Source organism: Perissodus microlepis, chromosome 5, assembly GCF_051167445.1.
Source record: "Perissodus microlepis isolate ML-2025 ecotype Zambia chromosome 5, ASM5116744v1, whole genome shotgun sequence".
NCBI lineage: Eukaryota > Metazoa > Chordata > Actinopteri > Cichliformes > Cichlidae > Perissodus > Perissodus microlepis.
In genome coordinates this window covers 35,706,454-35,728,952 of record NC_140465.1, presented here as the reverse complement: position 1 = coordinate 35,728,952, position 22,499 = coordinate 35,706,454, and the positions used below count along the sequence as shown (strand labels likewise).

Here is a 22,499-nt window from a genome sequence, read left to right as displayed (position 1 = left end):
ATGATCATGTTTTTGTCTTTTTGCAGACTGAATGTGCCAACTTTGTGCGGCTGCTGCAGCCTTTCAATAAGACCCACGTTTATGCTTGTGGTACCGGCGCTTTCCATCCACAGTGCACTTACCTGCACCTCGGACACAACACAGAGGTACCAGTTCATTCAGTCATTCATTTAGTTCAAATTAATATGAAGTCACAAAGCCAAAGTGGAGCAGAGGGTTGGCTGTAATGGCATTCAAAACTTTAAAAATCTGATATCTCTGTCGGTGGGTTTTATATGTGAAAGAGTAAATCTGCTCTGTCGCTTAACAAAGTACGTTTTTTTTGTTGTTTTTATTTAACCCGCTGATTATTTCCAAACATAGAAACTGTGAAGTCAAATTCAGACGTTTTCAGTTCCACGGTTAGATGTTCGGCTCTGCCAGATCCAGGAAAGCCAGAGGACCCAGTTCTTTGCTTGAAAAACAAAGCTAGCACTGCCATGTTGTCTAATGTGCTGACTGGAAACATACGCACACGTTGCCCTTTGGTGTCACTGCTATGATACACCTGGTGGAGCAACAGCCAGTCAGGGTCTCACTCATACCTCGTCACTAAGGACCCTTTGGGGTCACATTTAAACTCTGTGGATCATTTTTTTAGCTTGCATGTTGTAAATGAGCTTATTTTACCCCAAACCACGAGGTAAACATAACCAGTGTTTTTGTGGTGTCTAAACTAAAGTGACAGAAAGAAGGAAGAGAAAAGCAAAACATGTGGACGTGTTTTGGCTCATGCTACAGCCCTCTGAGGCTGGAACTGTACCAGGAACAAGTGGTTCCTATTAAACTGAAGAAATAGTTAGTGCATTGTACTGTAGTGACTTGTTGACAGTCTGCATAGTCACAGAAAATTGGCAGACATGTGCCTCATGTACTCCAGTCCCCTCCAAGTGGACCCTTGTATACTTGTGGTCTGCTATCTTCAGCGGTCCAGGACGCCAGCGGAATGTGGCCAACGTTATCTGACACAATGTGATAGCAGTGTGAGGAAATGAAGGACAAAATAGTTATAAAACATAACGAATGGAAACAGAAGAACTACGACGTGACAAAAACAACAAAGAAGAGACACGAGAAATCCTAAAGGGAACACACAAAATAATCCACAGTGGGTTTTCACAGAGAAAACCATGTGGGGCCACAGAAATGTTGCACTTTTGGGCCCTCTGTGTGTTACACCACTGGGCGCCTATGGAGGTTTTCACCGGGCAGTCCACAGTGGCCATGCCCATAGAAAAGTCATGTAGGTGTCCCAAAGGGTAAAAGTGCTGCACACCCATTTGGGATAAATGTGGGTTTTCCCTTCCCCCATAAACCCACAGTTCACCCACACGCACCCACAGTGGGCCCAGATGTGCATGTTTGCTGGCGCATTATTTGTAATAAGGAAGGTTACTGCTGTGGAGAAGATGAAACCACAGAACATGTTTTAAACCTCAGTAACATGGAAGGGGGTTGAGTGGGCCCCCAGTAGTTCGGCCCACACCTGCTGTAGAGCGTGGTCCAATGGTCCCAACTGTAGGACTCATTGTTTCGTAATCCATCCACCATATTCAGACTTCTAAAACACTAATATTAATCATCATCATTGTTGGCAGTCCTTTAAAATCAGTCAGCCTCTCTAAAGAGCTTCTGTTCTGTAATGAAGTGAAGTGAAGGCAGCTTCATCTTTGCCCTTGTGTTTATCCATCATTCTGTGTTTGTGTGGTCTCCTCTGTCCTCTCTCCTGCAGGAGCCGTTGTTCACGCTGTCTCACACAGTCGAGTCAGGCAGAGGAAAATGTCCCTTCAGTCCCAAAGAGCCCTTCGCTGCTAGACTGACCGGTAGGTCCCGTCCACCCACGCACACTCGAAGGTCTGGCCTGAAAGAGTGGCCATATTGAATCATCATCTGTCATTCTCTAAAAGCCGTGTTCACATTCTGGTGACAGCAGCGCTCTGCGGCGTACAATCCCACCACTGTGTGACTCCTCGCTGCAGAGTGTCCGCTCAGCCGCGGCGTGTGTGGTCCGCATGAGTTATTCCACGCGCTGACGTCAGCCGCTGCCCCCATGACATAAAGGACATAAAACACATCGGCCATATTTGGATCACTTAGACAAAGAGAGAGCTCCATAGAAGAAGCCATAAGTTAAGTTTTTATAACTGATGGTTGGGTCTGTGCTGACAGCTGAGGAATGAGGGTTTACCAGCGATGGAAGCACGATGTCTTTTTGTCTTTTCGGCACAACTAATGTTTAGGGGTGGCTGTGACTCAGGAGTCAGAGTAGGTTGGCTACTAATCTGACCCCTACTGGTTTTGTGTCCCCAGAAAAGTGTTTGCATGATAGCAAGAAAGCAGAAAAGGTTCAGTAAAGCATTGCAAACCTGGTTTGTAAATATATTGTCACTATATTGCCAATTAAACCAGCCAGGTGCTCCCAGTTGCACTGATTAACGCCGCCTACCAGGAACCTGCAAGACAGCGCACAGGGACAGAAAACCCAGCAGGCCCTGGCTGAGGCGCCGGCTGCGTGGGGAGTTGTGAGTGTTTGTTTGGAATTCAGTCATTTTTAAGGTTAAAATAACTGAGCAATAAACACAACGTGATGCTTATTAAACAGCTTAGTCATGTTGTGAGGTGAAAGACCTTCATGTGAGCGCCCTCAGTCATTGGACAAGCCTGAGAAATCAAGATAAGGACATCAAACACACTCTAAATATGTTTGTTTAGTTGATAGAGTTGAAAAATGTGTTGATTTGGTGACTGATGAAAATCACTAAAATCTAGTAAGACTAGTAGAGCCTTTGCAGTGACAACATCCTGATCTTAAATGTGTCCTTCCTACATGAGCTGGGGGATCTGTGCACGCCGTCACATGTTTTTCGGATGTTTACGGTCTGAGCTGTTTATTAGAAAAAGCTGCTGCTTCATAATGAGTAAAAGCTGTGTACGCTGAGCGGACTGCATGTGCTGTACCTGGACGTGTCTGAGTGCCGCGGGAGGTTAAATTACATGTAAACATGTAGTTAAAACAAGGAGTCAACACTGAAGTTATGGAGGTGCAATTAAGAGGACCAGACTGTTTTTATTTTTCACATAAAGGTACCCAGGGAGAGACGGCCAGTGTTTCAGTTAATATTCAGCTCCTTAAAACCACAAAACAAACACTGAGGACGAATTAAGTGATTTTTTTAAAACCTTATTAAGACATTTTTTCAGGAAATGATGTCAGAAATATTTTTGCTTCATTGTTTTCTTACAGAGAACAAACGAGAGAAAGATGAATGTTTTCATGAATCAGCTTTCAGATATTTGCTGTTCTGCTCTGGACCTGCAGAGAATGCAGGGCCTTCAGTCGAAGGCAGAGCTATAAAACAGACGCCCTGTGTACTGGTCAACTCCTGAATGTAGGTGTTACGACCCGGCTCGAAAGCCGCAACATAAAAAAGGAGACGAATACCAGAGTATGGGTGAAAACATGTTTCACGCAAATTTGTTGTTCTTGTTCAGGCAGTCGTTCCTTTTCTTTCTCCCTAGACGGGGATCTGTACGCGGGTACCTCGGTCGATTTCATGGGAGCCAACGCTGCGATCTTCAGGACATCCATCCAGGGCAGCAGCCAGCATTACATCCGCACTGAAGCCTACGATCACAACTGGCTCAACGGTAAGAAGCTGCGTTTGTTTTGTTCTCCGTTCGACACACCAGATAAACTTCTGCAACACATGGAAACACTTACCGGTTAATGGTCCCCTGGACAAACGTTTGCTACCGTATATGAACCAAGCGCCCAATAAGTCCTGCAGAAATAAAAAGTTATGTGCAAAAATTAAACGTTGAATGCAACTGTGTGGCAATAGATTTAAACCCTAGTATGAAACCAGAGGTAGACACACGGCTCCACCAAATCTTTTTAAAGAATGGATGCAGAGTGCACACCGCTCACATTTTCTTAGACAAACCGAACCACTGATATCAGTAAGGATGAAAGAAAACAGCTTTTAGGGCCTCTCAAGGGTGCAGACATCCACTTTGCCTGGTCGGAAATACAGCTTTGCATCCATCATCCTGGGGAGCTGCTCTCACTGAAGGTACTTTTAACTAATCAGGAGACCATTACTTAGTCTGTGGTTGTCATACATGAGCATTAATGTCCCTGCTGTAGCAGCAGAAAGAAAAACAAATTAAAAGAAACGAAAGGCAGATGTTTTCTGACAGTGTAAGCTGATGATAGCTCCTCCTCCATGAGAGTCTTCTATAACTCCTTCACTTGTTATACCTGTAATTTACAAATAATCTATAGAAACAGAGAGAAGCTCACAGGCAGAGTCAAATGTGTACCGTCTCCCTCTCAGAGCCAGATTTTGTGGGCTCCTTCTCCATCCCTGACACGCGCAGCCCGGACGATGATAAAGTCTACTTCTTCTTCAAGGAGAGGGCGGTGGAGGCCGGGCAGTGGGACAAGAGGGTGTACAGCCGCGTGGCCCGAGTCTGCAAGGTAACAACGAACAGCTTCGACGTGGTTAAGGAATCCGTGACGGGGATCAGGGTTCTCTGTTCTGCTGTCCCGCATCACTGTTATAACTGTTAACAGGCTTTCTGACACCTGTTTTGCTTCATGTGTGATTTATCTTTAGTTTTCTCAGTTAAATATAAAGAGTTAAAAAGCTAAGCCCGTCTGAGACACAGATGTTCAGTTTATTACCATAAGAACTAAAGAAAATCTGTTTTGATATTTAAAACACACATCTGGGTAATAAATTTATTAAGTAAAAAGTACCAAAACAAGTAAATACATCTAAAGCTTTTTTAGTTTCAGAGCTTTAAATGAAGGAATTGAACTGAACAGAAATGCAGATCTGTGGAGACGGACGAAGGTTGTAGACGATGTCTCCTTTTTATGTTTCCTTCCCTTCTTCCCTCACTGTACTGCTCCTTATCTCTAACCGTCATCCTTCCCTCTCTCATCTCCTCCTCAATCCAGAACGATCTCGGCGGGAGGAGGAGTCTCATCAACCGCTGGACCACCTTCCTCAAAGCCCGGCTGGTCTGTTCTGTCCCCGGCCCGTCTGGAGTCGACACGCAGTTTGATGAGCTTGGTAAAAAACTCCTCCTCTTCCTCCTTTTCCTTCCTCTCTGGATGTTTTCTTACGTGACCTCTCCTGAATAATATCTCAGTACAGTACGCCTCGCCTGTGCTCTCGCCTTATCGTCCCAACTTTAAAAAGCTGACACTGTTATATTTGTCTCCTCCTTTCCTTCCACACACTGTCCTGTCTTGTCTGTAGGAGGCCTGAGGTTACAAAGGTTTATCCAAACTGCATTGAAGTTTGGCCACATCAGCCACTGATTAAAACTTTATTGGTACAAATTTGTGCAACTGTGAATGATTTACAGGTGAAGTGACGCTAAGGAGGAGACAGAACAGGCAAATCTAAACTTCTTCCAGTCTTCCTCCCTCAGTATGAATAACACGGTTTTACTGCCTCACATTGTTCATGATTCTGAGTTTAAAAGCAGCCTCTGTGTTTCCTTAGAGGACATCTTTGTCCTGGAGACCAAGGACCCTCAGAACCCGACCATCTATGGAGTCTTCAGCACGTCCAGGTGAGGGCGCGTTCAGCCGTGCAGTCACTTACATGTATCTGGTTTATTTCAGAGACCACTTTAACACGAGCTGCTTAAACTTTTACATTTCCCAAGAAAACCTTTTAAAATGCACGATTTTAAAGATCTTTAAAAGTCACGTGATTATTATCTGGTGCCAGGCCGTGTCATTCTGTCCTCAGTGGTGCTCATGAGCCCGCGCTGCACATGTTCATGACCGAACTTCTGATTCAATGAGAACTTTATTGACATTTAGGCTTTGAAAACTGAAGGAAACAGTTTTCAAGGGAAGAGGGAGGGTGTCCTCTTCCTGTATGTGCACGCCCACTGCCAGGCTGACACATGCACACTCAGGGGTGCAAAGAGCAGAGGTCAGATGTGGGAGGTGTCCAGGGTCAAAGGTGGAGAGGCCCAGCTGGTTGTGTTTTTGTAACCAATTTTTCCCCTCGTGTCCTTCCTTTCCTGCTTCCTTCTTTCTCCTTCCTCTTTTATTCTTCCTTCCTTCCTGGCCTGTTTTGGCATTCTTCTTTCCTCCGCTTCCCCTAACCTCCCAAACTCCATCTTTCTATCACAGCCGTCACCAACACCTCCTTTTTCTTCCACAGCTCCATATTTCGTGGTTCAGCAGTGTGTGTGTTCTCCATGGCGTCCATTCGAACTGCTTTCAACGGACCATTTGCCCATAAAGAAGGTCCCGACTATCGCTGGGTCGAGTACAAGGGTCACATCCCCTACCCAAGACCTGGCACCGTGAGTACGCCCGCACCAAAAGCCCCCAAAACAAACCACTGTAGCATGAAACATTTTAATATACTACAACACGATCCTTTGTTATATAGGCAGAAAAAATAAATAAAAAATCCCCGAACCTCCCTGCACTGTCGTCTAGTTTTGTGTCAGCCACATAACAGCTTCCTGAAATAAAGCTGAAGCATTCTAACAGATGGGATTAAAGATACGAAACAGAGGACAGTTTCACTGCTGGGAGGTTTGCACAGTACCTGTAAATCATATCTTTGCATACATGTACACAGTTCATGTGTTTGCATTATTATCCATCATAAACTCCCGTCATGGAGGAATGTGATCCCCCCTTAAAGTCATCCCCAAATGCACAGACAGTCTTAAATCTTCAGCCAGAAGAAGAAGAAGGGCTGCAACATCACAGCTCCTCAGCAGGCTGCTCCCAACATTGGACAGCCTCTGTCCACAGTGCAGAGCAGCACACAGCTAAGAGACACATCTTTGCACAGTTCTCTTATTACAAAAATGTAGAAATTCTGGTAGAGAGTGTATGAATGTGCAGTAAATATACAGGTATCCCCACATGAATCCTCCAACTTATACAGAATAAAGTTTTATTATAAAGTCCTGGTTCTTTAGAGCAAACATGTTGATCTGTCTGCAGTCTGGATGGTTTTTACGGCACATTTTTATTCTTTTAGGCACTGATTTGAGGCCAGTTTAAAGTAAAATTAATGGCTTGAGATAGTGAAATAAATAAATTACTGTCCTCACATTACTGTGTCTGAAAACACTGCAGTATAACCTTCAGCATCTCTCGAGTATTTGTGGTGAAACGGCCCTTTAAGCACGGGGTAAGGTTTTGGTCAGGCTGTCACTTTAATGTTCAAAAGCTGCTCCTTTTAAAGCCTCGTCGCCCATAAATCTCTGCTAATATAGTGGCGACAGGACGGTATTTATGTTTGTGTGAATAACTAAGACTCTCCTGTGAGATCAGACTCCAAACACACACAACACCGCTAATGAAAACAAGCTGATGGCGCTGCGAGAGGGAAAACCTCTGGTGATTTAACACCTGAGCTGTGAAGTCCTCTGGGAAACTTCAACCTGTCAGGAGGTGCTGAGGTTTTAGTGTGTGTGTGTCAGGTGTTATTTCATTCTCCCTGCTGGGGGACTCGGAGCTCTGCAGAGTGGTGCTGAATCATGTGGCTGATTGCAGAAGAGGTGAGTCGCATCAGAGCTGCAGGGGGAGAAGTTTGAAGTAGCAGAATGATTAATAGCAATATGAAAACGTCAGCGCGATGCTGTGATTCTAATCCCCGATCACTGACTCACTGTCTTGTTGACTTCAGCTTTTTCACTGTGCTCGACTCGTGTTTTCTCCTTTTTACAATCCTGTCTGCAGCATTTCGATCCCTTCTGTAATTTTTCTTCAAACCACCAGAGTTGGCTATAGACTGCTGGAGGCAGCCATCATAAAATCACCCACTAGTTTGTGAAATGTTTTAAAGCCTAGTCTGTACCATTTCTGTAGCACGTTTATTAGCTGGAACCAGCATCTGTAAACTGTGTAGGCTCAAATATCTGTTAGGCACCGACCAAAACTGGAGCACAAACAAAGTTATATTATTTGTCTGATAATTAAAAATGCTTCAAAAATACACCAGCAGCACAAATCCAAACTGATGTATAACAGATATAAATGACCATCATTATGGATGGATGCTCCCTCTGACTAGGTAAAGTTATACTTACTCCACAGAGAATGGTAACGTCCGGTTAAAGTCCACTCTGCAAGCTGATGTACAAGCTCAGCTTCCAGAATTGTGACTCTGTTTGGTAAAAAATGCTCAACCAAATCTTTGACTTTGTTATTCTAGAAAAGACAGAAATACAAACTCTTTAAATCCATGTAAACAATGATAAAAAGCACGACCTGTGTAGTAAAGTTGAAGAGAAAATCTTCTCACTACATGTTTCTTTCTGTCTGCTGTTCTCATCATTTACCAGACAAACATGAACCTTACGTTGTTCACTGCTCCCTCACTCAGTCGTTCGTCTTCCCCGCTGATGGTTTGTTCCTGTATTCCTCCCTCTGGTCCTCCAGTGTCCCAGCGAGACCTACGATGCTCTCCACAAATCCACCAAGGACTTCCCAGATGAGGTGGTGAGCTTCATGCGGCAGCATCAGCTGATGTGGGAGCCCGTCCTGCCTCTGGGCGGTCGGCCCATCTTAACCCGGGTCAACTCGGCCTACGTGTTAAAGAAGGTTGTCGTGGACAGGGTGGACGCCGAGGACGGACCGTACGACGTCTTACACCTGGGCACAGGTGAGGAGGACGAGGGGAGGGAAGAAAATGAAAAGTATCGAGACTGTGGAGGAAAACAGACTCAGAGTGCAGCTGGGACTGAAATCTCATCAGTTTACCGGTGAGAGATCAGTTCAGCTGATTCAGAGTGAGATGGAAAGTGTGTAAATGAAGAAAAGAGAGTTTAGAGGTGAGTTTACAGAGTCACAAGGAGGCAAACTGGTGACGTTTTCTCTGGAACGCAAAAAGGTGTTTTGTGGGTTTTACACTGAGAACAGAGCAAAACTTAATGTTGAGATAAAAGGTGAAAAGACCGTTTTGACTGTAAAATGATAAAAGAAGAGGCAGGATTGACAAATATTGAGCTATGAGTTGTGTTTTTTGGCTGGATCTTCACCAAAAGAGGTTGTGGTGTTCTTATATTAGCACTAAATTCCAGTTTAATAGTGACATGTTAATTTTAGTAATAGCTGGAAATCTTTGAAACACAGGAGGGATTTCTAACACGTCCCCTGTTTCTAACGTGTTCTTTTAACCTTCTTTAACACATTTCCCTGATTTAAAAATTTTCATAATTTGTATCTTTTAAACCCATGAATCATGAATAATTCTTCCTCCGTGTTTGAGCCAGAACATCTGCAGACTCTGGAAACATCAGCTTAGTTGGGACACGACTGACAGAACAGCAGAACGTTCAGATTCGGTGAAAAATGCTCGGCTGTGAGATTTAAACCCGTCAGTAAAATAAGGTCAGCTGAGGCGGGGCCGAGCGAGCGGACGTTTGAACTCGAGCGTGTGATTGGACCGTCTTTTAGAGCGGCGTACTGTGGCTCGCCTGTTGTGTGTAAACACGTCTTCATTCATTATCTGTAAGGCGGTGAAAAATGGCGAGCTTTTATTGTGACGGGGTGAATGATTTCCTGAGTGTGTTGGGCCTTTGTTCAGTAATGTGCACACAGGTGCGTTTGCTTCTTTGTGTCTCTGCAGCTGTGCGTGTGTGTGTGTGTGTGTGTGTGTGTGTGTGTGTGTGTGTGTGTGTGTGTGTGTGTGTGTGTGTGTGTGTGTGCATGCACGCATGATTAATGGCAGCGGTTATTTAAGTGCTGGCGACAGATCGGGGGGCCAGAGGTGCTCCGACTGCTCCATACATCTCTGCTGAGTGGATTCCTCTCCACCACCTCATCCCCCCGTTAGCTCCACATTCACCTGCCTGATAAATGCTCCTTCTAATCTTTCACCTAATACCACCAGGAGGAATATTTCTACATGCTTTCTGAGTGACAGATGACTTTTTTTATTGGTTTGTTATATCCCATTTTAAAAATATCCTACTCTTTAATCACACGCCTGCATCACACCGTTTAGTTTAGGATTGAAATACAGCTTTGAGAAGTCTACAGGTTACTGCGGTCGAGTACTCGTTTGAATTGTGGCTTCTAGTTTATCTGTTCAAATGTCCAACATATTTGGTGTTCCAATTGCACTCTGCCTGTTTATAGCTATTTTTGGGGTGACGCTTTGTGATGCCAGTCTTTCCAAGTCACACTCTGATCTTCTGGCCTTTTGCACTCTTTTGGCCCGTAGAATGATATTATTGAAATGGAAAGAGCCACTTCCACCTGTATATGGGCAATGGGTTAAGGATGTCATGTACTATACTCAGCTGGAAAAGATCTGCTACACTGTAAAAGGTTCGGTTCGGAGGTTTTATGACACATGGCAACCTTTTCTTACTTACTTTGAAAGATTAAGTCCGGATACTATCGCTTAATGTGCGTGTGAGTGTTTGGTTTTTTGTTTTTTTTTTGTTTGTTTGTTTTTCCCTTGCTGTTGTTCATTTATTTTATTATTTACTTTGTATCTGTAATTTTCTTTTCTTTTATCTCTTCTTTCCTCTCTGGCTGGGTTTTAGTTACACTGTTCTGGATGGGTGGGGGGGGCACGACTGTTTGTTAATATTGCCGTAATTGTTGTTGGAAGCAATTCTTTGTTCAATAAAAAATAAAAAATAAATAAATTCAGATTTAGCTCATCAGTCTGCTAATGGGCAGTAAATAGTGCAGATGTTTCATTTCTACTGTCAAGAAAACATAAAGTGGTCTGTCATTCAGCACTTTCTGCTCTGCTTCAGGTCACAAAACTATTTTTTCATCCTGAGTTGCAAATCTTAACAAACAGCTCACAGATACGCCGATAGAGGCTTTACGTTCGTTTAAATCAAACACTGTAACTTTCAGCTGCTCTGTCCTGTAGCTTTTCACAGACCCTGCTGTGATTCGATGAATAGTGCAAGGGTTTAGAAAAGGTTTAAACTGTACTGTAATAGGATCCCACTGTTACAACGAGACAGTGTGCAGATATTCCACAATCAGCTGGAAGTGGTGTTATTGGAGAATGGAAGCATTTAAGAAACGTCGTAACTCGTCCACGATGGCAGAGCGAGGTCACCAAGGTCACATAGTGCTTAAAAGTCACCACTCCAGACATCCTCTGAATTAACATCAGCACAAAAGCTGTGCACCGGGAGCTTCATGGCATGGGCTTATTATGTTCATACCATCTATCACTTGGACGGACTTTCAGCGCTCTTATCCGTCTGCTCCTGTATTCTGATAAACGACGAGGCTGACACGATGACGCCGCGGATACCTGCACATTCTCCTTATCATCTTATCTTTGCATGTTTGTTTCAAACGGTGAATGATAACAAATGAAAGGTGGAGATGTCTGTGCCTGGGTTTGGTATGCAGGGGATCACATTCATGTATGTGGGTCTCCCGGAGCGATGAACCCTGACCTCACCTGACTTAATGGAGGTCTTAAATATAAATCCCAAAGGTCAAAAGTGACCTGCTGGTTTCAGTTCAAAGCGGACACCTTTGTGCTGCTCTGTGAGGCTTCAAAGCAACTGTGGAAGTTTAAAGTTTGTTAGTGCTATTTCATCACTGATTAACAGAAACGTGCCTCTGAGAACGAGTCCATCTGTTTTAGTAAAGGTTAAGAAATCAATGATTCTCTCTGAAACTGAGATTTGACTTTTTGCTGTCTTGGAATTATGTTTGTGACAGTAAATGAGTAAATAAACAAAAACTAGCTGCTGTCCTCGCTCTGCCAGCCTGTCGTGCTTCTGTTGTGTTTGACTCTGGTTCAGTTTGAACCAAATAAAGAACCCAGTGGGAAACATACACATTATTTTATAGAAGCTTGTTGGATTTGTTTCATCTCCAGGTTGTGCTGATTTGTGGTTTCTGTGTTTAGAGTCTACGAAAACAAAAATGCAGGGATCAGTATAATCACAAAGCTACCAGATTACATTTTTTACTGTGAAATTAAACATTACAAAAGTCTCTGGTGACCACAGGCATTGAAGCCATCATTACTCAGTGATGAGGGCACACTTGTTTGACAGACATGTCTGCAGACACACACACAGCATGCAGTAGCCTCACAAACAGCTGCAAACACACACGGTTTCCCACAGCGGAGCTTTATGAGCATCCTGGCGTGATGCGAGCGAGCGTGTTTGAATGCCTGAACATGCAAACGTACAAATGCACGCCCGTCTGCGTCTTCAGCAGTTGATTTGTGTGTGTTTGTGTTCCATATGGTTTTGCTGTGTTGCATCCTAAGTGCAGTGTGTGGTTTCACCGTCACAGCTGGCATGTGTAACAACAAACTGCCATAGATTGTGCGCGAGGTGCCTGTTTAGCGTTGTTACCAGGGTTACCGCTGTGTCCTGTGCTAACGTGGGAACGAGCTTTGGTCGTGTAACTTTGTTTTTCAGACGCGTCATCTCCCGAAGGGGCTTTCCTGGGAGGCTGTTGTGAAACAGAACTCTTGGCTCTGCTTCGGAAAAGATAAAACGGATCAAACTTTCGCTGTTCCTGCTGCTGTTTCTCTAAAGAGGGGCCCATGCATTCTTACTGTTTCATCACTCCGGCATAAATCTAAGACCGTCTTTGCAGATGTTTTATTGGGGCAGAGTTTGGTTTCAAAGCTGAAATGAAAATGTGTGTTTTGCTGCAGGATTCCCACACGTCGGTCAAAAATCCTCTTTTATGTTGCAGATGATGGGAAGGTGGTGAAGGCTGTGTCTGTCATTAAAGACAACTGGGTCACAGAGGAGGTCATACTGGAGGAGCTGACAGTCTTCCAGGTGAGATGTTATTACAGGTTTGTGAGCGATGGAGAGCACCAAGGTGGTGTTAATGCTTTCCAACCTGTTATATTCACAGAGCTCTGTGTGATTAACACTTTCCTGATGACAAAGCAGGTTTACTTTGTGACTAACAGCCCTCAGTTTCTCCATCAGATCCAAAAACAGTAAAAATAAAACGATGGATGTAGTTGCTGGGTCTGAACAGCTGATGTGCCTCCTGTGGTTGCAGAAACGCTTCCTTCCCCGTAGACGTCTGTTGCCCGGGCCTCCGTAAACACTTCCTGATGAGTTTGTGGGCTCGGTTGTTTCTTTCAGGTCAAACTGAATAAATCATGAAGTTCACTTTGTAAATTTTGGTCATTCAGACGGGGCCGATTTTTCACTCAGGACTTCACAAAATCAGTTTCACAGTCAGGTCTGTGTCTCGCTCAAACACCAGATGCTAATCTCAAGATTTCAGAACTGGATTTCACAAACCAACAGGTGACATCATGGTGTTTATGCCATGTTTTATACTGCCTGGCCAAACCCAAGTCTCCTTTAACAGCACCTTTTGATAAACTAGTCCAGTTGCTCAAGCGTGCAAGCACCCAGAAACTGAGCCGTCTGACCTGCTGCGGCTTTCTTTGAAGCTCTCTCTGCACGCCTCACTGCTGGCACCACCTGATTTCAAACGAGTCTCCCACAGAACCTTTAAGCCTCGAGCTCAGAGGCGAACTACACGGGACTTTTATGGCTAAAATCACAGGGCTTGTTTCCGTGACTCCCACTGTCCATCTGCCAGGCCCGGACCGTGTGATCGAACATTGTTTTCTGGAAAAACTCCACTAAACACAAAAACAGATAGCAGGGCACATATTTCCCAAGGTCATCTGGGTAAATAAGCTAATGGGGACGGCAAAGAGAGAGAAGTGAGGGACGTGAGGAGGGATGGATACATCAGGGTGAAAGGAAAAAATACAGCTGGACTAAATGCAGAAAAAACACAGAGGACAGAAATAGAGTGAAGGATGCAGAGGAGGGGGATAAAAGGACGGGAGAGAGGGAAGGAAGCAGAAAGTTAAACTGAGAAATGAAACCCAGCCGGTGCTGGAGCTGAGGACAGGTGAAGGAAGAGAAGCCACAAACAAACAGGATGCCACACACACTCGGCCTGTTTACTTCCAGCTGAAATTAAGACAGGAACAAACCCATTTCCAGCAGACTCACAAAACAGCCGGACAGCTGTGGGCAGCGTATGAAACGAGAGCTTTTATTTCTATGGGGGCTGCGGGGGGTCGGGCTGCACCCTGACCGGGTTTCACATGAGCTTGTTCAGTTTCTGGCTGTGACAGAACGCAGGATGGTCATATCACTGTAAAACACTTTGTCCCTCCTTCACTTCGACTCCTCGGCTCAGCGCGGTCAGGGGTCGTCGACTCCCTTTGTGAAACGCTTTACCGAGTCAGTGAGCCAGAAAAATGGAGCTGGGGGGTAATTTTACCCCCCGAAGAAGAAAGAGACTTATTAGATTTCTAATCTCAGTAGTTGCCCTGACCTCAGCCGTGAGTCGCTGCGAGGCATTCCTCCACCTCAAACAGCTGAATTATTGCTGCTTTTAAGGAGCAGCGTCTGTGGTTTGGAGTCAGCCGTGCGAGTCGACCTTTCCTCCTCCGTTCCTGCAGGTTTGTCTGCAAATAAAAACGTGTGTTTGTTCTTTTTTATATAAACTGGGTCGTTTTTGACAGCGAGTAACTAAGTTCATTTGTTCAAGTCCGTCACTTAAGTAGGTTTGGTTTGAGCATCGGGGAGTCTGGGCTTAATTTCCAGATGCTTGTAACAAATTTAGCTGGACCTGCAGTCGCTGCTCAGGTACAAATAATATTAAATAAGCTATAAAATACGTATAAAGGTTACAAGATACAAGTACTGCCATTAAACGTGCGTATAGAGTCAAAGAATCCTCAAAACTATGCTCACATGAGTATCTGTCCACTATAACATCGATATATAAACGCTGTTTAAATATGTACGTAATAAAAATAAATAAGAAATAGTGAGCTGTGTTTTTTGTATATCATGTTGGCCAGTTGTAATCGTCCACTGATTTACTGACTAATAATCTCATTTAAAAGTTTATCTGCTGCCAGCTGCTCCAGCTGTTAAACGGCGTAAACGCTGCTCGTCTTTGCTTCTCCCACATTTATTCACCAATAAGAATTTTTCTGAATTGTGCAACGGGAAACTCGAGCCCGATGAAGCCGGCACTGCAGTTACTCCTAAATCCTAAATTATTCCTCGTCTCATTAATAATTCTCACCTATCACGCTGCATCGATGAACGCCACCGTCTGTCATCGTGCGTTATCTGTAACTTCTTATATTTATACTTCTCCTCTTGATCCCGCAGAGTCCCACTCCCATCCTCAGCATGGAGCTTTCCACCAAGCGAGTAAGTCTCTCTGTTTCTCTCTGAAGCGTCGGACTTGGATTACTTATGTATTTTTGGAGCTTTCTTAAATTAAATAAGTCATTATTTGATCTAAATATTAGATGTTGACTTTTCTGCAGCAAAATCAACTTTGAATAAATCATTCTTCTCTGTAGCATCTTTAAATCTTTACATCTTTATAGATTTCGGAGACACGAGTCCCCGAAATCCTTAATTTAAAATACAAAACTGAGAGAAGCGTGAACATATATGAAGATTATGGGTGAAACAGGATGTTGAGCAACTTTTTTAGAGTTGTGCAACAGATATGAGCCATGAGGATGTACGGCCAGCCTACAGAAATGCTCTCCTCTTCCTCCCCCCTCTGCTCCACAGCAACAGCTGTACGTGTCCAGCGAGCTCGGCGTGGCCCAGCTGGGGCTCCAGAGGTGCGAGTTATACGGGACCGGCTGTGCCGAGTGCTGCCTGGCCAGAGACCCCTACTGTTCCTGGGATGGACAGACCTGCTCCAGATACTTCGCCATGAGCCGGAGGTAACGAGGACAGAGAGGGAGGACGTTTATCAGCCCGAGTCACCCGAGTGTGAACACGCTGTAGGATTTACTCTTACTGCGTTCAGTCCTGCTTATGTTGGCTGTTCAAAAATAATAGATGAAGTTCATTCATGTGGCACATTTCAACAACAACATGATTTTTTTTCATTTAAAACAGATAATTGTGCAAACATTGTAAACTTTTCAACACTACTGTAGCTTCATAAGAATCAGAGCAGACAAAGACGTCAGGCACCCAGTTAACTCTCATGGTTTAAAGTCTTTACGGCTCTTTGTGTGACAGAAAAAAGACCACAGGGACATTTCAGCGTATACACTCGCCAAATATCACCTCGAGAGCCAGATATCTCTGTGAAAAACAAGCTGACATGACTCGCATGCACCCCTGCAGACCACTGGGCCACGGAGCCAGTGCAGGTGGGCCGTTGGTAACCAGTTCAAAATATAAAATAAAAGTTTAATGCACACACATCTTCCTGGGATACATCGCCATGGTAACTGAAGCCGCATTTACCCACAAGTATCTTGTCTAACACGTGTGCACATGCTCTGATGGATGCATGAGGGACAGCTGTGGCTTTAGAGTCTTGTCCAAAGATAACATGCAACGTGCTGGAACTGCAACTGGAAGAACCAGGGATTGAACCACCGACCTTCCAATTAGTAGATGACTCTGTGTGCACAGCCGCCCCCTAGTTTGATAAACCCCGTGCTGACTTATTTAACTAACTTGTTTTGTAATGACCTGTGGACGGTGCTGATGCCAGTACGCTGGAGTTTTAGCTGTTAAAATTTTGCAGTGTGAGAACCGAACTTCTTCTGGAGCTTTGACAGCCTCTGCCTTCCAGTATAAACATGCTCTGCTGTCCCTCTGATGGCCTTCAGGATAAAAAACAATGACACAATCTCGTGGATTTAAAACAAGAACACGTTCTACGAGCCTTTTTTCACAGATATAGATGAAGTGGAAAATGAAAACTCCTGCATTTGCACTGCTCCAGGAGTAAGTTGGCACCTCCAGTGAACCGTGCTATGATTGAAAGTGATTTTTGACCCTCGGTTCTGCAGATTGTTGCTAAAATAAACATTAACTCATTTCTTTGTTAATGACCATGAAGCAGTTCTGTCATGAATTTATACCATAAGAAGGGCGATAAAAAGGTCAAATGGGCGGCGCAGCAGTGACATAGAGCTGAAATGACATCTGTATCAGCTGATAGTGATCGTGCGCCTGCACAGCCAGTGAGATTTTAAGACTTGAATACACGCTGCGCTCAAGTTTCCTCAAACATCTGAAAGGAGACTTACAGAGAGAAGGATGCAGGAATTGTGATTTTGGAGTCGTGCAGATGAGTTAAAGCTAAAAAAGGGGAGGATGGGTGCGAGGGCTGGGGGGGTAACGGGGAGGCCGAAGCAGAACGAGACGTGACAAAAGTCTGAACAAACACTCTGTATTTTCACAGCCTGTTCTCACTCCATGTTTCCTCATTCATAATCTCAGTAGCTCCTTTTTCTGGCACCAGAGGAGCTCAGCAACAACAGCGAGGGGGAGGATTTAATGCACTTATACGAGTTTATCTAAAGGCACGGCGTTATCTGCTGCTGCCGCTGTCAGCTGTGCTTTAACCGATGAGTCTGACGTCCGCTCGCACACACAAAGCTGCTTTTTAACATTTTCAGCATGAATTAAATCATCAGAGGACTGTGCAGTTTTTACAAAAACAAATAAATGTTGATATAAAGCATGAGAGAGGCTCAGTGCATCCATCCATCGTCCATGTTTGAACCAAGCTCTGGCTAAAAGTCTTTATGTTCGATCGATTGCATGTTACTCACAGTATCCATGTGCTGGTATCGTCGCTGTTATCTGAATAAATCAAATAAAAAATACAGTAAAGAGCTTTGAACCTTCTCGCTGTGAGTCAGCAGTGCAAACGACCAAAGAACGAAGCTCACAGATTCAAGTCTGCTCCTTTAAATTCAACCTAAATGAAGTGTTTAATAAATACAGATTCTAACAGTGTGTGTGTGTGTGTGTGTGTGTGTGTGTGTGTGTGTGTGTGTGTGTGTGTGTGTGTGTCAGGCGGGCGCGCAGACAGGATGTGAAGTATGGAGACCCCTGGAGTCAGTGTCCAGACACAGAGGACGGTGAGCATTTCCTCTGCTGATGTGAATAAACTGTTTAAAATATTATTCTCCTGACAGCTGTTACACAGCAGACATGTCCACACTTACATGTGTACATGTGCTGCACTGTGACCAGTGGCAGAGTGTTAGTGTCACTGTGGGGGAGGAACGTAAACCTGTTTGCTGTGTGGGCCCATAATCGATCACATGACCTGATGCTCAGATACTGTGTGTGATCAGTGAGTCTAATATGACTCACTGAATATATCATGTGGGAGGAGTTATTGTATTCTTTCATTTCTGCTTTATTATTGATGTTTGTTATTGATCGTTCCATATATTAAATGTGAGGCCCCCCCCCCCCCACGACCCCCTCAAAACTGATTTATTTTGAACAGTAACTTTGTTATACTTAACGTGCAGAATTTTCCAAGGGTCAGAACTTTTTGACCCCTTTTAGTGTGATTCACGTCATTTCTTTCCAAACATATATCGACACAGATACCTGCGTGAACTTTTCAGGAAAGACATTAGTTCTGTTAAAAACTGCAAACAAATCGATTTTACACTCCAAACGTCACATTTCCTGACCGATTTAGTCGCGTCTATCAGGACTGACCCATCGATTTACTCTGTGTGACACTCTGGAAGTTTCTTAAAGTTAGCCGATAAAAGTAGATAAAGTCAATTCTTACACTTGTGTGTGTGTGTGTGTGTGTGTGTGTGTGTGAGTGTGTGGATTTGATCTTAAAGTTCTCCCTTGATAACAGAATCAGGAAGTATCACACCTCCTCCCTCAGCTCCGCCTTCACATTGGACCTGTTATTGATTTTGTTAATAAATGATTTTCATTAGAAACCAGACTGCTGCTCAGTTCCTCCTTTAGAGTCAGAAACCATCAGACTGAGATGAATTCTGTACATGATCCTAAATAACTGTTTAGCTTGTATTAGAGAAAAACAGAAGTGGCAGTTTGTCTTTTCCTGAAACCTTTGCTTCTTCTTTTTTGTGAACAGAAAATCCACTGAATCACCCGTCTCACCTGAGAAGGAACATTTGTGTTTTTACTTCATATTTTAATTACTGGTATTAACTATCAGGAGCTGATAGCACTTTTTAAAAATGGTCGCCTTGTATTTTTACAAAAAAGTGAAATTAAGGTAAAATGCCTGTTGTTACCATGGTGTTCTGAACACGAGCATATGGCGCCCTCTAGTGGATGTATCGCATAACTGCGGCTTTCTCTGTTTTGTGGTCAAAAATAACGGAAAACTCTTTTTTTTTACAGTTAAGGAAATCTTTCATTTTACAGTTCTATGCAAAAAAAAGTTATTTTTCCTGTATAATCTTTTATCACCTGTGCTGTCTCACATTCAAACGAACATAACTACAAAATCACACCGTGTGCAGAGCTGTGAAAGCAAAAGAGCAATGTCCTAAGGGTTTTCCTGTGTCTTTGTCAGATTCAGACTCTGTGGAGGTGAAGGTGGTGTACGGTGTTGAGGGAAACTCCACCTTCCTGGAGTGTGTTCCTCGCTCGTCCCAGGCGGAGCTCAGGTGGACGCTGCAGGTCTCAGACAGCCAGCAGCAGACTGTCGGTCAGGCACATGAAAGCAGAGAGGTGAGTTTACTGCTCTCTTTTCAGTTTTCACATTAAAAGCATTCAGGTTTTTACAGATGTTTACAGTAGAGTCTTCTTCCTCTCTCTGATGTGGCTCATTCACAAAAACACTATCATGACTTTAGTCTCTGTATTTTCCCTCTAAACGTTCTCCTTCCTCTGGTTTTATTTGTATATATTTTTAGTCCCGAACCTCCAAAGGACAAGACATTAACATTTTCTGGCTAAATCTGAGCAAACAGAAACGGTGTATCTCAGAAAGACTTTTTTTCTGCCTGACCAAGATTGGACGTCTAAAAGATGTTTAGAAAGAGAGGCCGTGTTGCATATAAACAGCTAAAATCCAAACTGTCCCACTGTCATTAACTAGCATTGTTCCAAAATGCACTGCTGCACACGAGTGCACACAATATTCTGCTGCACCTCCTTGAATACAAAGAACAGCTCAGACTGAACTTTTGCCGTTCTTTCCTCAGCTCCCTCAGAGCGACGACGACCGCTCCTTCCACATGAAGCGAGGCTTGCTCATTCAGCACCTGGAACAGGCCGACTCGGGCCTTTACACCTGCACCAGCCACGAGCACTCCTACGCCCAGGTCCTGGCTCGATACCGCGTTCGCATTATCCCCAAGCACAGCCTCAACCCAGCTCGCTACATGCAGAGCCACAACCCCAACCTCCCGGGCCCAGTGATTCTGGGGAAAACTGGGCCGGCCGGAGGAGGAGGGATTGCTGGGTTTCTGAGCCAGCCGGGCTCCCCTCACGCACCGCCTTCTCTGCCAGGACATGGGAACTCGTGGCTGCCTCAGCAGCTCCCTCTGAGGAGCTACAAAGACCTGCACAAGGTGGGAGGCAACAGTCTGACCGTGGATGAGTACTGCGAGCAACTTTGGTACCGCGAGAAGCGCCGGCAGCAGAAGCTGCGGGCGCTGAAGATGAAACAGGAGAGCAGGAAGGCTCGCGTGAGGAGGAACAACCCTCCCGAGGTTCCTCTCTAGTCACCTGGAGGATCAGAGACTGCCGAGGACAACAGATCCTGTACATGCAGAGGACACGCTGGGGTCAAGTCAAGAAAGTTTGCTTCCTGAGCAAATAAAGCCGGCCAACAAAGTGACACTAATGATAATTTACCATTAAAAACTAATATTCCAGAAAAAGAGATTTGTTTGTCTTCGTCCTGAAATCTTTAGTATTTAGAAAGACTTGGAAATGGAAATATAAGGATGTATGTAGAAAGATGATAGAAACATGTATCTGTCTCTGAAGTCTTTTTTTGTAGCTCAAGTTCATGCTTTTATGAGCTGTCGCTGATAGTTTACAGTCAGATAAATCATTTGGTAGAAAAGTAGTCCAAGTAAGTGTAAGTTAGAGTTTGCAGCATTCTGTGACAGATGTACTGATAGATATGAGCTGCAATTAAAGGACACGTTCCAGTTATTCACCTATAAACAAAAAAAGCAAGGTCTGATTTAAATTTGGATGATCTCCCCTTCAGGGTCATCTTTGTGTGCAGCTCTGGACTGATGGCATTGCTGCTGTTCTCAGGTCAGCCCCTGGAAGTCTGTTTGAGCCTCTGTGCTGCACGCTGGAGCTGGGATTGATGGCCTTAGTCATCGTTCACTTTTCTCACCAGGGCTTTTTCTCTCTGTGACTTTGCCCAGTTTTCTGAAAATGAAATTTAAGTGAAACGGTTGCTTCGATTTGTTGCACAGGACTTTGACTGATTGATTGAAAAATAGCAGCAGTTCTGTAATCAGTCTGGAGCTGCATGAGAAGGCGAGCTTAGAGGGGAACTCGGATTTATTTCAGACATGCTTTTTCATTTTTATGTGGGTTTTTGCCCTGATGATAGCATTTAGTGGGCTTTCAGTGCAAAAAATGAAACAAGTAAGTTAAAAGGTCCCTAAAACTGTTTCTTAATGCGTTTCCTTTTGCAAGTGAGGATCTATAAAAGCCAAAATTTCTGAAGCTTTTCGAAGAAAACATGTTTTACACACCTCAGATTGACCCTTTTTATTATTTTCATGTCTCTTCTACGTGTTTAAATATTCAGACCTTTAACACAGCTCAGTGGCTGGCGTGCAGTTTGCATCCAAACTCAGGTTTGACTGACAGTTGGAGGGGGAAATGTTTCAGGATCTCAGACACACTGCAGACAGACGCAGCGTATTTATATGATCTAACTTGCTGACAGCAGACTCCAGTGTTTGCCCAGTTTACTGCTTCACATGTAACCCTGTTTATTAAAAACTATCGAGAGTTTTCAGCAGGTATCTATGTTTGTTCTGAGACGTAAGCTTCACACATACCTGACGGATTAAAGGCCTCGATGGAAACGCACACATGAAATGGACCTTGCTTGAAACATTATGTATAGCTCTTTACGTCCATGTATATTAAAGAACTCTATTTTTCTAATTTCCTTTCTGTATCCTGTAGAATTTACTGCATTTTGTAAGTTTATATAAACCTGTGTTTTCCTCATAAGCAAATTTCAAACTTTTTTACTTCACAGCTCTAATAAGCTTCCAGACCGTGTAATGTCATCGTCTTTACTGTATGTGAATAAGCCACAAATGATAACTCTCAGTGAAAATAAAACAGAGAAAAACATTTGTGCATTTTATCTTTTTTGTTCTGGAGTTTTTGGCTGAATTCTGGTTGAGCTGCACGGTCCTGGGCTCTAAGCACAGGTCTCCACACATCGCGCCCTCAGAGGCAGTCTAGGTGAAAATCTAATATTTTCACCTAGTTCAAGTGAAACTACAAGTAACATGTTAAATAAAAGGTTTATATTTTAAAGTAAAAACATGTAAATAAAAACGTTTTGTAGAATTTAAGTAAAAAAAAGTCAGACATAGAAAAAAAACATTTTTTTCAGAGTACATGAACAATATTCGAGGATTGTTTTGTTTGGTTTTTTTTTA

The 22,499-nt window shown here is 43.8% G+C and overlaps 1 protein-coding gene across 2 annotated transcripts in view; it reads left to right on the top strand.

The window, feature by feature from the left end:
* Nucleotides 1–22,185, top strand: part of LOC146387793 (semaphorin-3D) — a 101,909-nt gene extending 79,724 nt beyond the window's left edge. For both annotated transcript variants that reach the window (XM_084929632.1, XM_084929633.1), the window contains exons 5-18: nucleotides 27–146; nucleotides 1,772–1,862; nucleotides 3,559–3,687; nucleotides 4,377–4,519; nucleotides 5,006–5,120; nucleotides 5,559–5,628; nucleotides 6,234–6,378; nucleotides 8,480–8,702; nucleotides 12,749–12,837; nucleotides 15,229–15,270; nucleotides 15,646–15,803; nucleotides 17,908–17,972; nucleotides 19,415–19,572; nucleotides 20,049–22,185. In XM_084929632.1, the coding sequence (XP_084785758.1) occupies nucleotides 27–146; nucleotides 1,772–1,862; nucleotides 3,559–3,687; nucleotides 4,377–4,519; nucleotides 5,006–5,120; nucleotides 5,559–5,628; nucleotides 6,234–6,378; nucleotides 8,480–8,702; nucleotides 12,749–12,837; nucleotides 15,229–15,270; nucleotides 15,646–15,803; nucleotides 17,908–17,972; nucleotides 19,415–19,572; nucleotides 20,049–20,570 (2,070 nt within the window). In that variant the 3' untranslated portion in view covers nucleotides 20,571–22,185. The remainder of the gene's footprint in view (nucleotides 1–26; nucleotides 147–1,771; nucleotides 1,863–3,558; nucleotides 3,688–4,376; nucleotides 4,520–5,005; nucleotides 5,121–5,558; nucleotides 5,629–6,233; nucleotides 6,379–8,479; nucleotides 8,703–12,748; nucleotides 12,838–15,228; nucleotides 15,271–15,645; nucleotides 15,804–17,907; nucleotides 17,973–19,414; nucleotides 19,573–20,048) is intronic.
* Nucleotides 22,186–22,499: the final 314 nt, after the last annotated feature.